Raw genomic sequence first — 18506 nt, 5'->3', positions numbered from 1 at the left:
AGCTGCCTGCTGTGCCCTCGGGGTCTTGTTGGCCTCTCTGCCTCCCCACATCCCATAAGGGAAGTAAAATCCAGATGATATCCTGGTAATGCTGTCCTACTTCTGAAGGGTTAAAGAGAGTGAGTGAGAAGGCTCATGCCTTGGGAGTCTCTCCTTGCACATGTTCCCTTGCTATGACGTTCTCCTACTACATCCCTGCCAAGGCACCAGCCTTTTAAACCTCCCCAGTTTAAAATTCCTGTAACACCTCCCTGGGAATCCTGCTGGATGGAGCAGAGGCTCAGGAGTGCTCTCCTCCTCCAGGACAGCAAAGGAAGGAGCTGCAGCTGCATGCTCTCTTACAGACTGTGGCTATTTCACGTCTACAAAACACCCAGGGAGCCAGGTTTATGTGTGGATAGTTTTTATGTGAGAGAAATACACAATGTTGGTCTAAGCGGTGTCACCATGGAATTACAGAATATCCTGAATTGGAAGGGACCCACAAACATTATCACAGTCCAACTCCTGGCCCTGCCCAGGACAACCCCAACAATCCCACCCTGTGCCTGCATTGTCCAAACACTCTGAACTGTGGCATTTGAGCAGCACAGGGCTGGGGGTGGCCAGAGAGGAGCAAAGTTCCAACTGCCTCAGAACACTCAGAGACCCCCATGGAAGCTTCTAAGGGAGAAGTTGCTCCATTTATTGCTTCAGGTGCAGTCAGCAATGGCCCAGCACAACGCTGGCGGGCACAGCCAGAAATAGAGGAGTTTTAAAAATCATTTATTATTTTAAATGTCCTTTTTCCTGGAGCTTAACCAGGATCTGATGGGGATCAAGGCCAGTGACAGTGGCTGCTAGCTACCACATGGCTGGGCAGGGCAAGGGCTGAGCTCTGTTTTGGGAGGAGGTCAGAAGCAGACTTTGTGTGCTGTGAGGGTGTGTTTGCTGAGCTGTTAGTGCAGAGAAGGGTGATGATTTTGGGATGGAAGAGACTCCATCCCTTTGTGTGCACAGAGGTAGCATCTCGCTCCGAGCAGCCCTTGGCTGGCAGCCAGTGGCACATGCCAGGGTGGCACAAGCCAGCATGACACAGGTCTGGGGATCGACCTCATGCTTCTCTCTGGTCTCCTCCAGGAGAGACACTGCTTTGGTTCCTTCTCCCAGCTGTGCATGTGTGCTGGGTAGGCTGTTGCAGGAGAACTGGATCAGAACAGGCTTTTACTGCAAGCTCAGGCACTACTGAGCAGCACAGACACTGAGTCCTCCCCATCCCTCTGCATGCTGCCACCTCCTCTGCATCCCTCGGGCAGCCCATCGCTTCACCAGGTGCAGCAGGGGAGGAGGGAGTGCTCCCTGGGCTCTGGGCTCCTGTTCTGAGCAGGAAAGAGAGTCTCTACTGGAAATAGATGTTGTGTGAAGAAAAATTGGACTCCTGGTGAGTAAGAATTAAGTCAGTGCTAACCAGTTAATTAAAATGAAATTTTTCCAGTCTTACACTTTTCACTGATTCTAAAAATGGTTTTCAGGCATAACGTGGATATGACCCCTCTGAAGAGGGACTGCTGGTGGCCTGGTGCTGGGAGGCAGTGGGGATGGAAGGTGACAAAGCACAAAGTCCAGAGTGTCCGCTGGGGAACTCCAAAGCTGTTTTGTGCAAGGTATTCACTATCAAGAGAGCTGGGTCTGCTGAGGACAGGGCTGGCAGCCACACTCCCATGGCACTCAAGCTTTTCAGAGAGCAGGGAGCAGCCTCTCCTGGAGGGCTGGCATGGAGGACACCCAGGGTGGGACCATCTCCTGTCCTGTTTCTGTTGGGCACAGGGCTGGCAGGTTCCTGCATCCCCACCACTCGCTGTAGGAAGGAACAGGATCCTCAGCGCCGGGCTGGGAGCTCAGCTCAGCCTGCACCAGGGTGAGGACAGTCCCTACCTGGGCAGGTCAGCCCTGCTAGAGCTCTGTAGATGATCCAGCAGCCCGAGGGCTGCCGTGTTCCGCAGCGTCCGGCACGTGGAACGCCACGTACGGGCACTTCTTCACGTTGAGGCACACGAGCTTCTCGAGGGATGCCGTCTTCACGATCTCAAAGCCAGTTGCTCCACCAAATGTACTGGGTTTCCAGTACTCTGGGGAGCAGATGGGATTTCCAAAAAGCCCCTTCAGGGAAAATGGAGCTCCGATCTCCACCATGCTTTCCCCAAAAATGCCATTGGGTTGGGGTTTCTCCAGCAGCAAGCCTGGGTAAAACTCCAGAGCATCAATATCTCCATACAGCTCTTCCAGCTCCGCTGCTTTCTCTTCCTCTCCTGCACCAAGTGAACATCAGAGTGCTTTAGCAAGAGACTCACACCTGGCAAGGACTGGCCTGGCAGTGGGCAAAGGGGGAGTGGATCCCTCGCAGGCAGTGGCAAGCCTGACTTTCAGGCCAGGGACTGTCCTTTGGCCTGGTCCTCCAGCCCCCAGGAGGAAGGACCCCTGCATCCCCTGACACCCCTGCATCAGCCCACTCTGCCCTGTTGTGGGGCCATGAGCAGGCAGGGCTGGCACGGGCAGGAGCAGCTGCTCCAAGCCCAGTGGCAGAGGGGCAGCTCATGGCCTGGTACTCACCCACGGGCACAGAGTCCCTGCCCTGCCCCAGCAAAGCCCCAGGAGCAGCTCTGCAGCCCTACCTGTCAGCTCCTGGAAGGACTTGTAAGGCTTCATGCCAAACCTTTTCCGATACTCGTTGAAGGGCTGGAGCCTCAGCTGCCGGGACTCCTTGATGACCCCAACAGCCACGTGCAAGACATTGGCATTGATGGTCTGTCCCCCACCGATCTGGAGGGGAGAGACAAGGAGGAGCACACATCAGGCACAAGGCAGCACCAGCTCCAGAGGGCCACCACACTAAAGCATCCATGTCCTGGGCTCGTGTTGTGGCACCAGCACGTCACTGCAGCGGCAAGAGGAGGGGGAGCTGGTGGGCAGTGCAAAATCCAGCTGTAGAGCAGCTTGGTCAGGTCAGCCCTGCTCCCAGGGCTGGGCACAGGGCAGGAGAAGTCCCCAGTGGACAGGGACCTGTACTCACCCACGGGCACAGAGTCCCTGCCCTGCCCCAGCAAAGCCCCAGGAGCAGCTCTGCAGCCCTACCTGTCAGCTCCTGGAAGGACTTGTAAGGCTTCATGCCAAACCTTTTCCGATACTCGTTGAAGGGCTGGAGCCTCAGCTGCCGGGACTCCTTGATGACCCCAACAGCCACGTGCAAGACATTGGCATTGATGGTCTGTCCCCCACCGATCTGGAGGGGAGAGACAAGGAGGAGCACACATCAGGCACAAGGCAGCACCAGCTCCAGAGGGCCACCACACTAAAGCATCCATGTCCTGGGCTCGTGTTGTGGCACCAGCACGTCACTGCAGCGGCAAGAGGAGGGGGAGCTGGTGGGCAGTGCAAAATCCAGCTGTAGAGCAGCTTGGTCAGGTCAGCCCTGCTCCCAGGGCTGGGCACAGGGCAGAAGTCCCCAGTGGACAGGGACCCGGTGACCTGAGAGGATGAGAGAGATTTCAAGATCACTGGGAGAACACAAAGGGCCTCAGGTTCAGCCTCAGCTGGGCTGCTTGGCACAAGGCAAAGGGTCAGGAATGGAGCTGCAATCGCTTGGAAGAAAACATCCATGCGATGGCAGCAAAGAACAGTGCCAGGCGCTGCTCCAGGGGGAGCTCCCGGCTTCCACAGGCTCCTGGCATCACCGGAATGTTTACTGCAGGGCACCAAGGGCAAGCAGCTGGGGCTGCCAGGGCCAGCCTTGCCAGTGCTGGTGGGGAGGACTCCTGATGTGCTGCCCTGGGCAGACTCGGTGTGACATGGGCACCACTGCACGCGTGTCCCCCTGGGGAGGGCAGAGCAGGACCTTACCCTTCCTGCTACCTGCTTGGAAAAGGACTCCACCAGCGCCTCCACGCCGTAGTCCATGAGCATGGAGGTGTTGTAGAGGAATTGCTTGTAGCTGTACTCTTGTCCCTGGATGATGAAGGAGTCGGGCATCAGCCCGTGCCAGTGGTAGAGCTGGTTGAACTCCACCGCGATGCGATTCCGGTACTGGAACTGTGACCCAAACAACAGCTCGGGGTCGAACTTGAGGCTCAGGTAGTACCCACTGAGGTGCTGCACGTAGTCCTCAACAACAATCTTAATGGTCTCCCCTAGGCAGGAGAAAAGAAGCAGCTGGCAGCAGCAGGAGCCACCAGCTCTGTACCTGAGATGTTACCCACAACTACCACAGCAGCCATCCACCTCCTCCTGACCATTTTGGGTGGACCAAAGCCAATTTTTTTGCTATATGGACCAAAACAAGCGATTCCCAGAAGGATGCCAGAGCAACTGCCTTAAAGGCAGTTTTGGCCATTACCCTCAAAAAGAGACTGGCCAGCGTGTGAGTCCTTGGGGGCCGCCCAGGGGGGTGGGACAGGGCGCTGGCAGTTCCTCACCGATGAGGATGAGCCGCGCCGTCTGGAAGAGCTGCTCGTCGCTCCAGGTGGGGTGGTCCCGCTTGAGCAGGTCGCAGACGCGGTTGTGCTCGCGCAGCCAGAGCGTGGCGTACACGCAGAGCCCCGGCAGCAGCCCGAACACCTCCTGCCCCACCGCCAGCTGCTGCTCCTCGGGCACGCCCGACGGGTACACCATGTGAACCGGAGCCTCGGTGACCATGGGCGGGTACACCTCTCCATCCACCACCTGGGGACACACCAGCGAGAGGGCAGAAAGGGCAGAGGGGACAAAAACATCCCGGTAAAAGCCTGCCCAGCCATGAGCTGTCTCCCTAAGGGCACCGCATCTGCTCTACTGCAAGAGGTGAGTAGAGTAGAAACACCTCTCTCATACAGCCCCAAATGCTTGCTGCCATCTGGGCAGCTGCACCCCAAAGACTGTCCTACAGCCAGCAGCCACACAGGGCATCAGGGCTGGGGTCTGCCAAGAACTGCCTGAGGAACATGGGCTTCAAACAACCCTGGCTCACAGGGGTGGGGTGTGTTTCAGTGGTGCTGGGTTGTACCTGGAATTTCAGCTTCCCATCTCGGAAGAGTCGCAGCTGGTGCTGCCGCTGCAGGTTGTCCCCGTACAAATGTCCCAGGTCCACCTGTGGAGAGAGCAGGGCATCGAGACTGCTCTGAGAGGCACAGGGACCCCAGCACCCCCTCGCTCCTGCTGCCCCCATGCCCTCACCCCATGCCCCAGAGCCTTGGTGAAGCCACGTCCCATCTTCCCAGATGTCTTGAAGAACTGGTGGGTGAAATGCTGGGCGAAGAAGGCAAACATCATGTTGGTGCCTCGGGGATCAGCCTCAAACTTCTGCCGCAGCAGGAACCTCTCTGCCAGGAGCTGGGGGTCAGGGAGCTGCAGCTTCCCTGCAAAGGATGGAGGGTGAGGGAAGATGCCCAGTGCCGACCCAGCCGGGCGCTGGTGCTGTCTGCAGGGTTGCTGGTGGTGTCTGCTGCAGCATCAGGCACAGACTTATCTGCACGGACACCTTGCAGCCCTGTCACACAGGCTGTGACATGCCCCAGCAGCTCAGCCTGAGCTGTCCCAGCAGCAATCCAGATGCCATCAAGCTCCTCCTGCTGCAGAGCCAGTCTGGGCAGGACAGTGGCAGCACGTGGCACTGCCAGTGGTGCTTTGCGGATGTGTCCATGGCAGCAGAAGCTCGGCCATGGCTGGGTGGGAAACACTCAGGGTGTGGGTCCCCTGGACCAGCCACGTACCTTTGGTGCCCATGGGCGTGGGGCAGTTGTCCGGCACGGGCGGGAGGACGCGGGTGTAATAGCTGACGTTGGCATAGGCCTCCCAGCTGATGTAGCCATAGTCAGAGTTGAAAGTGGGGGGGCTGGGGATGAGATTGGCACGAACTGAAAGGAGAGAGGGGGATCACCACTGTGGGACTTGAGGCAGCAACCCACAAGCTCTGCCCCTGGTCCCTACCTGCCTGCTCTGCGCTGCCAGACACCCCCTGACACCCCAAAAACCAGAAAGGTACCAGCAGTGGAGGCATGTGGGTGTCCTGGGCTTTGCTCCGAGCCTTTTAAAGGCTGCAATTCCCTGTAGAAAAGGAGGGCTTGTGCTAATATGCTAAGTGGATTCTTGGATGATGAATGAGATGACAAACCCATAGAAATGGTGAAGCCAACAGCCGGAGCCCTGTAAGCGTGTCGCTCCGGCTCCAAGAGCTGGAACCTAAATATTTATGCAAAGTGATGAATATGGAGACATGAGTAACAAGGGCCATATTTCCAAGGGCTGCTCTCTGTGCAGCTGTGAAACAGCTCCTTGGCCTGTGGAGTGCAGCATGCCAAGAGCTGCTCGTGTTTTCCAGCCAGCTGGCAGCTTGGCACAGTGTTGGGGACCCCCTACACCCCACTGCAACCTGGCTGGGCAGCCCCCCGGGCACAGTGACAGTGTGACAGGGTGATGGAAGGACAGGGTGACAACCTTCTGGGTCTTGCGGTGAGGTGACTCAAGCCTGATGCCCACCCTGCTCACAGGAGCTGCTCAGCATCGCTGCAGCCCTGCTGTCCCCACCCACACGTCTGTGCATGCCAGGGGGTCCTCGAGTCCTGCTGAACCCCAAGACCCTCTCCAAGCCCTCACCTGTCAGCACGAGCCTCATGAGCGTGTCCCTGATGAAGGTGCTGTTGATAATGTCCCAAAACCACTTGAAGTGGGTCAGGATGAAGTGGTAGAAGGCAGGACTGGGCTTCAGCAGGTTGTGGAGACGTGTCCAGAACTCAGCTGGGGGAAACAGCCCAGTCAGTCTCCCTGCTGAGGAGCCAGCCCAGCCACACCAGTGGGTGCTGTGGGCACAGTGCTGCCCTGGCACCCACGGGTGCCAGATCCCCGGAGCAGGGACTCACGGGAGGTGCAGTTGACCCCGTAGTACCCGGTCCGCGTGCAGTCGCACTCGTATCCTCTCAGGCCGACCCTCACACACACCCCTTGGTTCTGGCAGGGGAAATAGCAACAGGGATTCACTGCAGGGAGAGAGAGAGAGAGAGAGAGAGAGGGAGACATCACCATCCAGGCAGCACATCGCTGCATCTGCCGGCTCCCTGCTCCTCAAGGGGGACAGTGCCTCGGACACAGCCCAGCTCAGGGGAGGAGGTGCAAGCACTGCCCTGTTGTGGTGGTCTCCCCCATACCTGGGGGCTTAGCTTCGTGCCTGGGGGGCTGCTGTGCCCCCGGAGCCCCTGCCCGGGCTGGAGCAGTGCAAACAGCCACTGTGTTAATAACAACAGCCATTGTCAGGGCCGTTTGCTTTGGCAGGGCCCCGAGCGGATGGAAAGGGCCTCTCTGGGCTCACTCCCGGCTCCCGCCCAGCCCCTTCCTCCACCACCTTCATGCCCAGCCTGCAGGGACGAGATAAGGCCCCTTCCAGCCCTTCCCAGGGCAGTGGGACCACGTGGGACAGGGAGACCCCCTGGTACAGAGCAGCTCCCACGCTGAGCCGGCTCCATCCCCACCAAGCCTCTCCGGGCTGTCCTGGAGCAGGAAGATCCTTGTAACTCCACCATCCACAGCCTCTCCAAGAGCAGCAAACCTCAGGGGACACAGAAACACAGTCCAGGGTGGCCAGAGGCTCCTCTGCCTTCCATCAGCCAAAGGAGTGCTCTGGAAATTGGGATGTTCTCTGTCACAGCTGCCTCCTGAAATCCTCACCAGTGGCATTCCCAACTCACCAAGCCAGGTGTGGACAGAGCCTTTGTGCCAGGAGGGAAGTACCTAAAGCCCAGACCTGGCTGCACACCTGGCTTTGCCAGAACACACTGGAGGCCACCAGCCCTACCAGGGCACACAGCACTCATGGACAAGGTGCCACCAGCCCAGCACAGCGCCCAGCTCTGGAGCTGCTGGCTGCAGGAATGGGGGACAGGCAGCACACCCCAAGTGACAGCCACTGCCAGTGTGCCCAGTGCCACAGCTGATGGAGGAAGGTCTCCTGAGCCCAAAGCTGCTCCATGTGGCTCCTGAGCTCACCAGATCCCTGCCAGACCTGCTTCAGGTTCTTCTGGAATTTAGGAACAGGTTCCATTGCTGGGGTGGTAGGATGGGCATGCAGAACAGAAACCGCATTTTTTCCATAGGAAATTGCAGCTAAAAATTAACATCTTTGGAAAATAAAGGCAATTTTGTGAAGTTGCTCGGTCTCCCAGCAGGCACATACTCGGGGCAGGGCAGGGAGCCCGGGGCTCAGCCAGCAGCTCTGCCGGGCTGTGCTCAGCCCTGTGGTCCCAAATCCCTCACGGCACAGGGTCTGGCTTGCAAAGACCTGTTCAGCTCCCAGCACTTCCATCAGGCTCCCTTTCATCTTGGATCTTTTCATGTCTCCAGACGGGAGGCAGCAGGCAGGATCTTATTTATCTCAGATAAATTAAGGTCAGACCACCCGTTCAGATTTTTGCAAGATGGGAATTTTTGGAAAGAAGGAAGCGTTGCAGCGCAGCTGGAGCATCCTCTGGGCTATTCCCACGCCGGTAGCTCCACACTTGGCTCTGCTGCAGACCCGGTAAAAGCCCCGAAGAGCAGCCCCGTGCCGTGCCCGGTGCAACCCGGGCAAAGCCGGGCTCTTGTGGGCGCCGCAGCCACGGGGCTGGGAGGATGCTCCGGCACAGCAGGTCGAGTCCTGCCCCATCTCTCCAGCTGATACGGGAAGTCAGGAGGAGTTCGCTCGGCCGGGGCGCTCCCGGGTGCTGGGCTCGATGGCACGGGGTGCCGAGCCCTCCTCCGAGGCGGGTTTGGCAGCGTGCCGGGCCGGGCCGGGCCGGGCCGGGCCGCCTCCCACGGTTCACCGCAGTGTCAGCGCCGCGGCTCCCGGAGGTGGGGTGGGAGCAGCGTGTTCCAGCCAAAAAGGGTGGGAAGGGGCTGGAGCGTGTCCTGGCCCGCGACACCAGCCCCATCCCATCCTGACGGAGCCTCCCTCTGCAGCAGCTCCGTGCCTCTCCACGCCCCGGCCAGGAATCCTGCGCTGGCCTTGCCAGAACTGCTCCAGGTGTGGGGAAAGGCGCTGCCGGCGTGCCCGGGGAGCTGAAAAATGCCAGATTTCGGGGACAACATCCGTTCCACAAACCGCAGCCAAAGCAACCTGGGGTGAATCACGGCCGGGATGGAGCCGGGCTCGCTCCAGTGGACACGGCCCCGCTGCCTCAGGCTGTGAAGACAATGGAACGCTTACGCACTTGGTTTTTCTGATCCTGGAAGGTTTCTCGGGCCCACAAACTATTCACAGCACACACACCACAGCCAGATTGTCATCTGCAACCACTTCTGGCAGCACCATGAGCAGGAGCAGCGTGCCAGGCTCACAGCTGTGTTCCACGTGGGCTCGGCGATCCTCCCCCTGCACCTGAGCCAGGCTGCCTGCCAGGCATGGCCTGCAGGGGTGACACAGCCCCGGGGCTCTCCTGTGCTAGCTGGCTTCACTCTGCAGCCCGGGCTGGCTCTCCGTGAGCCCCACGGCGGAGGGGATGTGCTGGGAGGAGGTGCAGAGCAGGGGCAATGCAAACAGACACGAATGCAAGGCAGCTCTGCCAGAGGTGCCCACCTGCCTCCACACAGCTGGGCCTGTGCCCAGCCTGCCCTGTGGCTGGGGCTCGGGCACACAGGGACGCTGGGGTGCTGCCACTGCTCCTGTCTGGCAGTGTGAGTTGTGCAATGGCTGCTGAGAGGACAGTCGGGTTTACTTTGCAAGAACGCTTGAACAAAACTACACCCCTGAAGGCAAGTTAGCAGCCAAAGGCAATATCTGCAGGGAAAAGTGAGAAACACCTTGGGACCAGCCTGGCTGTGCTCGCAGCCAGAGGAAAAGTCTACAGAGAACAAACACCGTGGCTCAGAGCCAAGGTGCAGCCAGTGAGGAGTCAAGTAGAGTGCTCTGAACAGCAAACATCAAGTGAGCAGGAGATCCCAGCCTCAGCCCAACATCCTGTTATTTGGTCTTCCAGAGCAGATCCGAGGACTAGATTAGGGCTGTGGTGCTCCTGGTGCAACCCTAGGGAGGAGCAGAGCCTGGATCTCTGCTGGCAGCCCCTCAGGGCACAGCACAGTTCCCCTAATTTCTCCATCAGATATCTCCCTCCCTAATTAAGGCTTGGAAAAAAGCCTTTTTTTCGTGTACATCATGTATCCCAGGTATTTATTTTTTCCTCCACATAATGAAATTTGCTTTGATCCTGCTGTGCAGCAGTCAGCTCCAGGGCTGCACCATTCCAGCTGTTGCATCTGTCCCAGCTGCTTCAGGCACGTGGGTCCTCAGCATGTCCCCAGGCCCTGTCCTGTGATCAGCAGGACACACAGATGCTGGCCCCAGCTGTCCTCAACTCCCAGAGGAACTTCTCAGGAAGACAAAACACATGTAAAGAGATGGCCAAGCCAGAGAAGGAGCAGCACAGAGGTTGTCCCTTGCCTGTCCCCACCACCTGTGCTCCAGCCCAGCCAGTGACAGCCAGGTCTGTCCCCTGGGGGCTCTCCTTTCAGCAGATGTGGCTGATGTGCCCTGCAGTGGGGTGCCTGCCACCTCCCCAGCCACACTCAGCATTGGGGTCACCCAGCCACACTGTTTCTGGTGGCTGGACTGTCACATCCTGCCGGGTCACACCCCAGCTCCTGGAGTCCCCTGCAGAGCTGACATGGCTGCCCTCTGCATGGCCACGGGATCCCTGCAGCCATGGGTCATGTTCCCTTTCTGGGATGTTCACGTCTGAAACAGGAAAAGTCTGCACCTTGAGCTCACTGGTTTTGCAGAAGACCAGCTGCTCCAGCTGAGAGAAGTCCCTGCTCTCCTGAAGGATGGGGTGGGAAGGGGTGCAGGCAGTGGGAAGGGCAACACCCCGTGCTCTGCACCAGCTCTGCTCAGCCCAAACCCACTGGGTTTGGGTCAGTCCTGCCATGGTCCTGCTCCCCCTGCCATGGGGGTTCCTGCTGCACTCCGCATGTTCAGCCTGCACTGTCGGGTCTGGGGACAGAGCTGATGGGGTTTGAGAAAGGGTTTTATCTAACCACATGCTCCATGGGTGCCTGCCATAATCAGCATCTCCTGGTGTGCCTGCCGTTGGACAGCACGTGGTGAACTCCTACAGGGCATGGCAAGGAAACGATGGCTGAGGCCACCAGAGCCATCCCGGCCGCTCCCAGCCCTCCATCCTCACTCCCAACTGCAGCGTCACCGGGCGTGTGGCAGCGGCAGCGTGTTTGGGGACAGCGGCAGGGGCCCTGGCTGCCAGCACTCGCGGGTACTGTCCCCCTCTCCTCCGAGAAGCCCCGTCCCGGACGGGAGGCTGCCGGAAGGAGCCGGGCGCTGCCCCTCAGCCCGGTGGTGGCGCCGGCCCGGGGTGGCCGCGGTCCTGGCGGGGGTCCAGCCCTGTCGTGCGTCCCCGGCCGCCTCGGGCCAGCGATGTCTCCCCCGGGCCCTGCGTGTGGTCCCTGCGGGGCCGCTGCGGGAGGCGGGGGGGGGAAGTTTGTTCTACCCGAGCGCTTCTGCTCCCAGCCGGGCGTGACGGGCCGCAACCTGCGGGCACCCTGACCCGGGTGGGGGTCGTGGGGCTCCTACCAGCCGCCCCTGCCCACCCTGCCCCGGACACGGAGGGCACCGGCGGGCGAGGACGAGCCGGGGGCGACGAGCGCGATCCCGCCCGGGAGCCGCCGGTCCGCGGCCCGGTCCCGCAGCACTCCCCGCGTCCCCGGGACTCCCGGTACTGGACCCTGCGATACCAGTCCCCTCGCACCCCCCGGTGCCGAATGTCCCCTGTTCGGGATGTCGCCGCTCCACCGGTACCGACTCCCCCGCGTCTCCCTCGCTCCCTCCCTCCCTCTCTCCCCGTGCGGTCCCGCCCCGCGTACCGGAGCCGGTGCCGGCGGCGCTCCCGGCGGCGCAGAACAGCACGGCGTGGGCGAGCAGCAGCCGAAGCCCCGCTGCCGGCGGGGCCCGGGCCCGGCACCCACCGCCCATGGCAGAGGCAGCTCCGCCGCGTCCCGCCGTCGCACCCGGCGCGGCCCCGCCGCCCCCGCCCCCGCCGCGCTGCCTCCCGCCCCCGACGGGACGGGACGGGGCCGCCTCCGACAGCCCGGCCCGCCGGGGGACTGCCCCGGCTGCGCTCCCCTCCCCTGGTCCGCTTGGCCACCCCTGCATCCCCAGCCGTGCCCCGATCCCTGTTTCTCCCGGGAACCCCAAACTGCCTCGTTTCCCTCCCACTTTCCACCTACCCGAACATCTCCATGCCCTGCTTCTGGTTCCCACATCCCGCTGCATCCTCACGCCCTTGTTCCCACGTCCCGCTACATCCCCATTCCACCGATCCAGGTCCCCCAGGACTCCATGCCCACCCCCTGATCTCCTTGGCCTGGCTCAGCTCCTGTGCCTGGCCAAGAGGCTGCCCTGACAGTGCTGCCCGGCTGTGCCAGGAGCCCGGCTGCCCACAGCCGCCAGCGGCCAGAAAAGCTGAGTTTATCGGTGAAACCATCGCTGGGTGTTTCCTCCCGGATGCTTTTGTTCCCAGCATCAGCCGCTGCCAGCCGGACAGGATTCAGCCAGCCCGGCTCGGGCAGGCAGCAGCCACCCCACAGGAACAGAGTGGGGCTGGGAGAGGCTCTGCATGGCTCTGGGGTAGGCGAGAGCGTGGTGAACTGCAGACCTGGCTAGGATGTCCCCACACTGGTGGAAGCCAGAGCTCAGAGCCTGCTGACCCTCTCCTGTGCTGCGCTGTGGAAGTGGCAGAGACCCCAGCGCGGGCCTGGCTGTGTGAGAGGATTATCCTGGGTTTTGCTGAGCTGCAGGAAGCCCTGGCAGGCTGGGGGAGTGCAGCTCCTGCCTGGATCCTGCTTGATTCCTCTGCGGGGGTTTCAGCAGCAGGGAGGGAGTGTCCTCACAGGGCAAGTGGCTTTTACAGGTGTCCAAAAATGCACAAGGGTCTCACATCCAGCTTCAGCAGGCAAATGCACCAGCCATGACATAAACATGAGCTCAGCAGGCTCTGGATGCGCTCACACAGGGTGGGGACTCTGCCTCTGCTCCCGCTGAGGAGCTCACCCAGGGAATTGGGGCAGGTTTTGCTGTTTGTGTGCAGTTGGTGCAGTCAGCGTGTGCAGGGCCGCAGCTGCCCCCTGCCAGCCTCCCCAGGGGGTCACAGCCCCAAGGAAGGCAGTGGTCCACCCTGTGGGTGTGTGTATTTCCCCTCCATTCCCTCTTGCAGCACCTCCAGCCCCTGCTCTGGCCGGTCCCCCTCCTGTCCTGCACTCTGTTGACCGCAGCACGTGTGACCTGGCACAGCCTGACCCGCTCCCCGTGCGGGCCAGCCCCGCGGCCCTTGGGGATGTCCCGCTGCAGCAGCGCTCCTTCTCACTGCCCCCTCCTTTCCCTCTCGCCAGGTTTCAATAACCACGCTCTTGCACAACACCGGAAATGGTTGCAACAGCCCGGGGCCAGCCGTCTCGCCAGGGCTGCCATGGAGGGGCTGTCCCGGCACTGCTGGGGAGGGAGGGGGCTCTGCAGGGTGTCCTGCAGACTCCCACCGCTCCTGGTGTCTCTCGGGTATCCAGACCCCTCACTCCAGTGCTCCGTGCTCAGCTCTAATCCAGCAGCCACTGAACTCCCTGGTGCCAGCCCCGACTGCCACCAGACGTCCCGTGACTCTGTCTGAGCTGCAGCCCACGGTGCCTGGCCTCAGGTCGTGGGGTGGCAGCCAGCCCTGGGTGTCCAGATGAGTTCCTGTCCCCAGCCAGGGCAAAGGAGGCTGGTGCAGCTCGGGCGCTGTGTGAGGCCGTGGTCTCACAGCCTTGGTGCAAGGCCAGGGCCACCTGAGGCACAGAGGGCACGTCTGGGGATTTGCCACAGGCTTGGCAACCTGGGCACTGCGTCTGGCCAGCAAATGCCCTGACACCTCTCTGGAGTAGAAAGGCGATCTCCAGCGCGGTGCTGCCAAATCCCACGAGTGCCTCACTGCCCTGTCCTGGGGACAGCAGGAGACAAGCAGCCCCCGCCCCCGGGCCCTGCTGCTCCAGGGCTGCTGGTGCTGCCCCCGGGATGTGCCGCCGCCAGACCCAGGGGATGCTGCGGGAATGGCCGCGGCACTTCGGCTGCGGCGCAGCACAGGACGGAGAAGGCAGGCTCGGAGCCGTGCTGGGATGCAGCAGAGCCCCGCCTGAGCACCGGTGAGAGGTCACCGCCCCGGTCACGGCACGGCGTGTCTGTCCCGGTGCTGCCGGCGCGTCCTCCGTGGGGAGGCAGCAGAACACCGCCGATGGCAGCGCGGCGGCGGCGGCGGGAGGCGCTGGGAGGCGCTGGGAAGCATCGCTGGTCCTGTGCAGCTCTGCCCTGGGCCGCCCCGCATCTCCCCTCCGGTCCCCTGAGCCCCTCATTCTCCGAGTTTGGGGTGGTGCTGCTCCCGGAATGCGAAATGTAACTGGAACAGAGGGTGAGACACGAGAATCTCTGGTGGGTCAGCACAAAAAATCCTTCCCCCCATCTGCCCAAGGATGCTGGAGCCATGGGAACACCAGTGCCTGGGGACACCTGGTGCTGTGGCCCATGAGACAAGGGGCAAAGGAGCAGCTGAGGGAGACCACCACTCTGAGCCGCACAGAGCCAGGCAGGGGCACCTCACAGCTCCCCACACCAGCCCTGTCAGGACTGTGTCCCTCTGATCCCAGGGGATCTGCATGGCTGTGGAGCATCCCATCCTTGTCCGTCCCTGAGCAGCTTCTCTGTGGGATGTGGTTCAGTGGGAACATTGGCTGTAGGCTGCAGAGGATGGGCAAAGAACACAGAAGCTGAACCCCACATTTTTCTGCTGTGAGGTTGAGGTCACTGGTGGCAAGTCCTCGTGGGGAATGTCCCCAACAGCCACAGAAACAAGGGCACAGCAGATGCTGGTGGCTGAGACCCCTCACGGGACAGTGCTCAGGGCTAGTCCCCTCTGGCTCAGGGGGGCTCTGTGGGCACAGGGCCAAGCAGGGCAGCCCAGGGGGCCAAACCCTCCCCGATGGCTGAACAGGGCTGGCGGCCCCTTCCCCAGCTCTGCCGGGCACAGCAGAGGAGGACCCAGCATTTCCTCCAGCATGGGGAGCTGACAGACAGTTTGGGGGGCTACAAATCAGAATTGAAAAGCCGGGGCTGGACAGGCTGTCTGGGAACTCGTAACCTGAGCCCCAGGAAAGGAGGACTCAGGAAAGCGCTTTCAGCAATCATATTCATCATCTTCAGCTCGGGCTCATTAGGCTCGCGGAGCCCAGCCCCGCCACCGCCAACGCCTCCCGCACGCAGATAGAGCCGCCGGCTCAGACAAATAAATGCTTCCAGCTTCCCGGTGGATGCGGCAGGTCAGGGAGCATCTGATGCCAATTACCCGCGGTGTAGGGTTCCCGGGCAGCCCCGCGCTGCGAGGCGGCTCCCGCCCGGCTCTGCCCGGCCACCGACACGTCCCCTCCCGTTCGGGGTGGCCCCACGGGTCACCCTCTGCTCCCGGTGCCAGCAGCGATGGGGGCAGCCGAGGGCAGAGTTGCAGCCTTCTGCCGCAGGGGAAGAACAGCGCTGTGCCCCCGCGCTTTGGGCTCCTCCATCCCGGACCGGGGCCCGGCACGGGGAATGATCACCCCAGCGCTTCAGGGCATGGTTGAAGGCCACCTTACCATGCGGCCAACCGCACCAGCTTGTCACTGCTGCCACTCCCTCTCAGGCTGTCCCCACACGCGTGCCCACAACAGGGACCCTCCTCGCTGCTCCCTGGCACGGGGCGCAGGGTGGAGGGATGCCCCGGCTGGTGCAGCAGGTTTGGAGCCATCCTGGCCGAGGGGCTGGCAGAGCCCCGAGCACTGGGCAGCCCTTCACCAAGCAGGGGGAAGAGTTTTGGGGCTGGGCATGGCCGTGTGACAGCACGTGGGTGCCCTGCTGAGTGTGGGATCCCTGGGGCAGCTCATCCCCACCTCAGGCCTTGAGCAGAGGACAACTGTGGGAGTCTTGTCGGATTCAGGTCCAAAATCACCACAGGACATGGAAACCCATGGACAGGGCTGGGGAGGGTCCAGGTGTCCATCCTGATGGCAGCCAGCACAGCCACACAGCCTCGCCGGGCATGCTGGTGAAACGGGCACAGGTGGCTCTGCTGGCCCCGTGGCTCCTGGGGACAGCTGCACGTTCCCTCTTCTCCAGGCCCAGGCTGGCCTGGATGTCCTTAATTGCCCAAAGGTCGGTGTCCCCGAGCCCGGGGCCACGTGTCGGAGGGACTGCGGGCAGGAACCTGACACGGACACAAGTCACTCGGGATCAACGCTGGGGGTCAGGAAATTACAGCGGACATGAACCTAAATACGCTGCACGTCCCCCCAGGTAATCAGGGGCCGGGCCAGATTCCAGCTGACAGCTTAAATGCCTTAATTCCTCGGCCCTGTGGTTCGAGGGGGTCCCGTGTGCCGTGGGCTTCTCCCAAATGGTCTCTGAGCTGGAGATTTGTCTGTAATTGGAGGCGTGTTGCATTCCCCTGAAAGTAGCCAGGTCCCGCTGGAGGGGGGCTGCGGGAAGGCAGCAATTTCCCTTATGGAATTATTTACCTGATTAGAGAGTTTATTTTATCAAAATTGCTTCAGAATGGGGTTGCTCAGTGTGTCCAGCACAGGGAGCTCCCCGGTGGGGCTGGCGGCCTGGAGACAGGTAATTTGTGTGGTTAATGGGGCTAATCCACCAGGCAATTACACCAATAGATTTCACGGCTGCAAAGTGCTCTGTTCCCATTAATTAAAAATCTGTTAAGAAGATTAGCACGTAAAGGTATCAAAAGAAACCCACGAGTTTCTTTCCCCACAGGCCCCCCGAAGGCGAGTGTGGGAGTGCTGGATTGCTCACATTAGCACAAAAATGATTCTTTTAAAGGTAAGGGCTTCACATCCAAAGTGACTGCTGACAGTTTACCCCGACTCCTCTACCAAGAGGTCCTTTATTTTTAATTACAGTTTTTTTAAAATTAGCCCTGATTGTTCGCGTGGAGTGTTAGCTTAAATATATTTGGAACGTGTGGTTGCCCTGTGTGTGGTAGCACAGGGTGAGGAGGGCAGCCCCTGGCCCAGCCCTGCACCCCCTGTGCCCCCACTGCTGGGTTGTGCTCGGGACTGCCCAGGAGGGGTCAGGGCTTCGAGGGGTCTGAGCTGAGCATCAGCATCCCAATGAGATGTCAGGGATGGGGACGGCACCACCGTTGGTACCACCACAGGTGGAGGCACCAAACCCAGCTCTGCAGCAGGCACTGGGCACCTCCCCAGTGTGCAGGGGGCACAGACTCCACCAGAGGCTTCTGTGTGGCAGGAGACCTGTGCCACCACCGCTGCACCCCAGGACACCCCACTGCCACCCCACAGCAACGCTGCCGGCCAGCCCAGCCCTGCTCAGCCCCTCGTGCCACTCCTGGGCTTTGTCCACAGCCAGACACCAGCAAAACAAAAGCAAATTCCCCAGCAGCTGAAGGTGCCATTTTTATGGCTGGGCTGAAGGGAGGAAGTATTTTTTGATCTGTTAAAAATCCTGAATATTATCTGACAGTTTATCTTGTTTCTCGAATCCGTGTCTTTGCAGCAACGCCAGCTCATTTACATGTGTATTGCGCCTGCCTCCACGGGTGCTGAGGTCAATTGAAACTCAAGAAAAGAGGAGAAATTTATGCAAAACTGTTGATTGCATTTGTATGTAATGAAATCATCCAATATTCATCTGACTATAGACTCTAATCTGAAAGGAGAAGTGAAGGACATAAGAGTCACTGGAAAGCAATAATGAGCTTCTGTAGTGATTAAAAAAGCACTTGAGCTTTCTGAAAATCCAGCCAGAAATCGTGTCTAATCAACACGGAATATAGGAGGCAGAGATTACATTGATACATTTTGCAAAGCTCACTGCTGAAAATGTATGCGCGCTGTAAACTCTGACATGCCATCCAGGGCCTGTTGGATACAAATCCGGGCGGCACAATCAGCGCCCGCTCGTCCCTGGCACAAAGCAATCTCGGTGTCTCTGCTCGATGACTCACAAGGAGCGCAATCACATCTATTTTGAAGAGCAATGTTGTTTTTTAACTATGTCGAGAGCTTCCAGCTTCCTCGGAGTTTTTCCTTGCCTTCGCCTCCGTTCCGCGTGTCCCTGCGGCCGCGGGCTCGGTCCGGCGGCTGCGGCAGCCCGGTGCCTGCCCCGGTGTTGGCCAGCTGCTTGGAGCATGGGAACATCCTGGTGGAGCTGAGAGTGGCTTTGGGCAGCCTGGGGAGGGCACAGGTCTGTCCTGAGCAGGGATGGGCACAGGGGTGGGCACAGGGATGGGCACAGGGATGTTGGGACTGTGACCCCCAGGGGACCCCCACCCCTCCAGGCCACAGCAGTGCCCACCAGGTGGGACCCTGCCAGCGGCCCAGGCTGGCAGGTGCTGTCAGCAGAGAGGTGGGGACAGCCCAGGGCACAGCAGGGCGTCTGGCCACGGCCCTCCCTCACCCTCTGCCCTGCCAAGGCCAAACCGTTTGGTGGCTGATGTGGC

At 60.6% G+C, this 18506-nt stretch overlaps 1 protein-coding gene across 1 annotated transcript; it reads right to left on the bottom strand.

Annotated features, from left to right (window-relative positions):
- Positions 1 to 386: 386 nt before the first annotated feature.
- PTGS1 (prostaglandin-endoperoxide synthase 1) lies at positions 387 to 12001 on the bottom strand. The gene is made up of 11 exons (XM_041406934.1): positions 11845 to 12001; positions 6867 to 6983; positions 6604 to 6744; positions 5721 to 5864; positions 5185 to 5366; positions 5015 to 5098; positions 4449 to 4695; positions 3877 to 4163; positions 3112 to 3259; positions 1915 to 2288; positions 387 to 1837 (listed from the first exon to the last, which is right to left on the bottom strand). The coding sequence occupies exons 1-10, from the start codon at positions 11951 to 11953 to the stop codon at positions 1933 to 1935; spliced, it is 1815 nt and encodes a 604-aa protein (XP_041262868.1). The 5' UTR covers positions 11954 to 12001; the 3' UTR covers positions 387 to 1837; positions 1915 to 1932.
- Positions 12002 to 18506: the final 6505 nt, after the last annotated feature.

Source organism: Onychostruthus taczanowskii, unplaced genomic scaffold, assembly GCF_017590055.1.
Source record: "Onychostruthus taczanowskii isolate IOZ18803 unplaced genomic scaffold, ASM1759005v1 scaffold25, whole genome shotgun sequence".
Classification (NCBI taxonomy): domain Eukaryota; kingdom Metazoa; phylum Chordata; class Aves; order Passeriformes; family Passeridae; genus Onychostruthus; species Onychostruthus taczanowskii.
The sequence above is the reverse complement of the archived record's forward strand: the minus strand, read 5'-3'. Positions and strand labels throughout refer to the sequence as shown.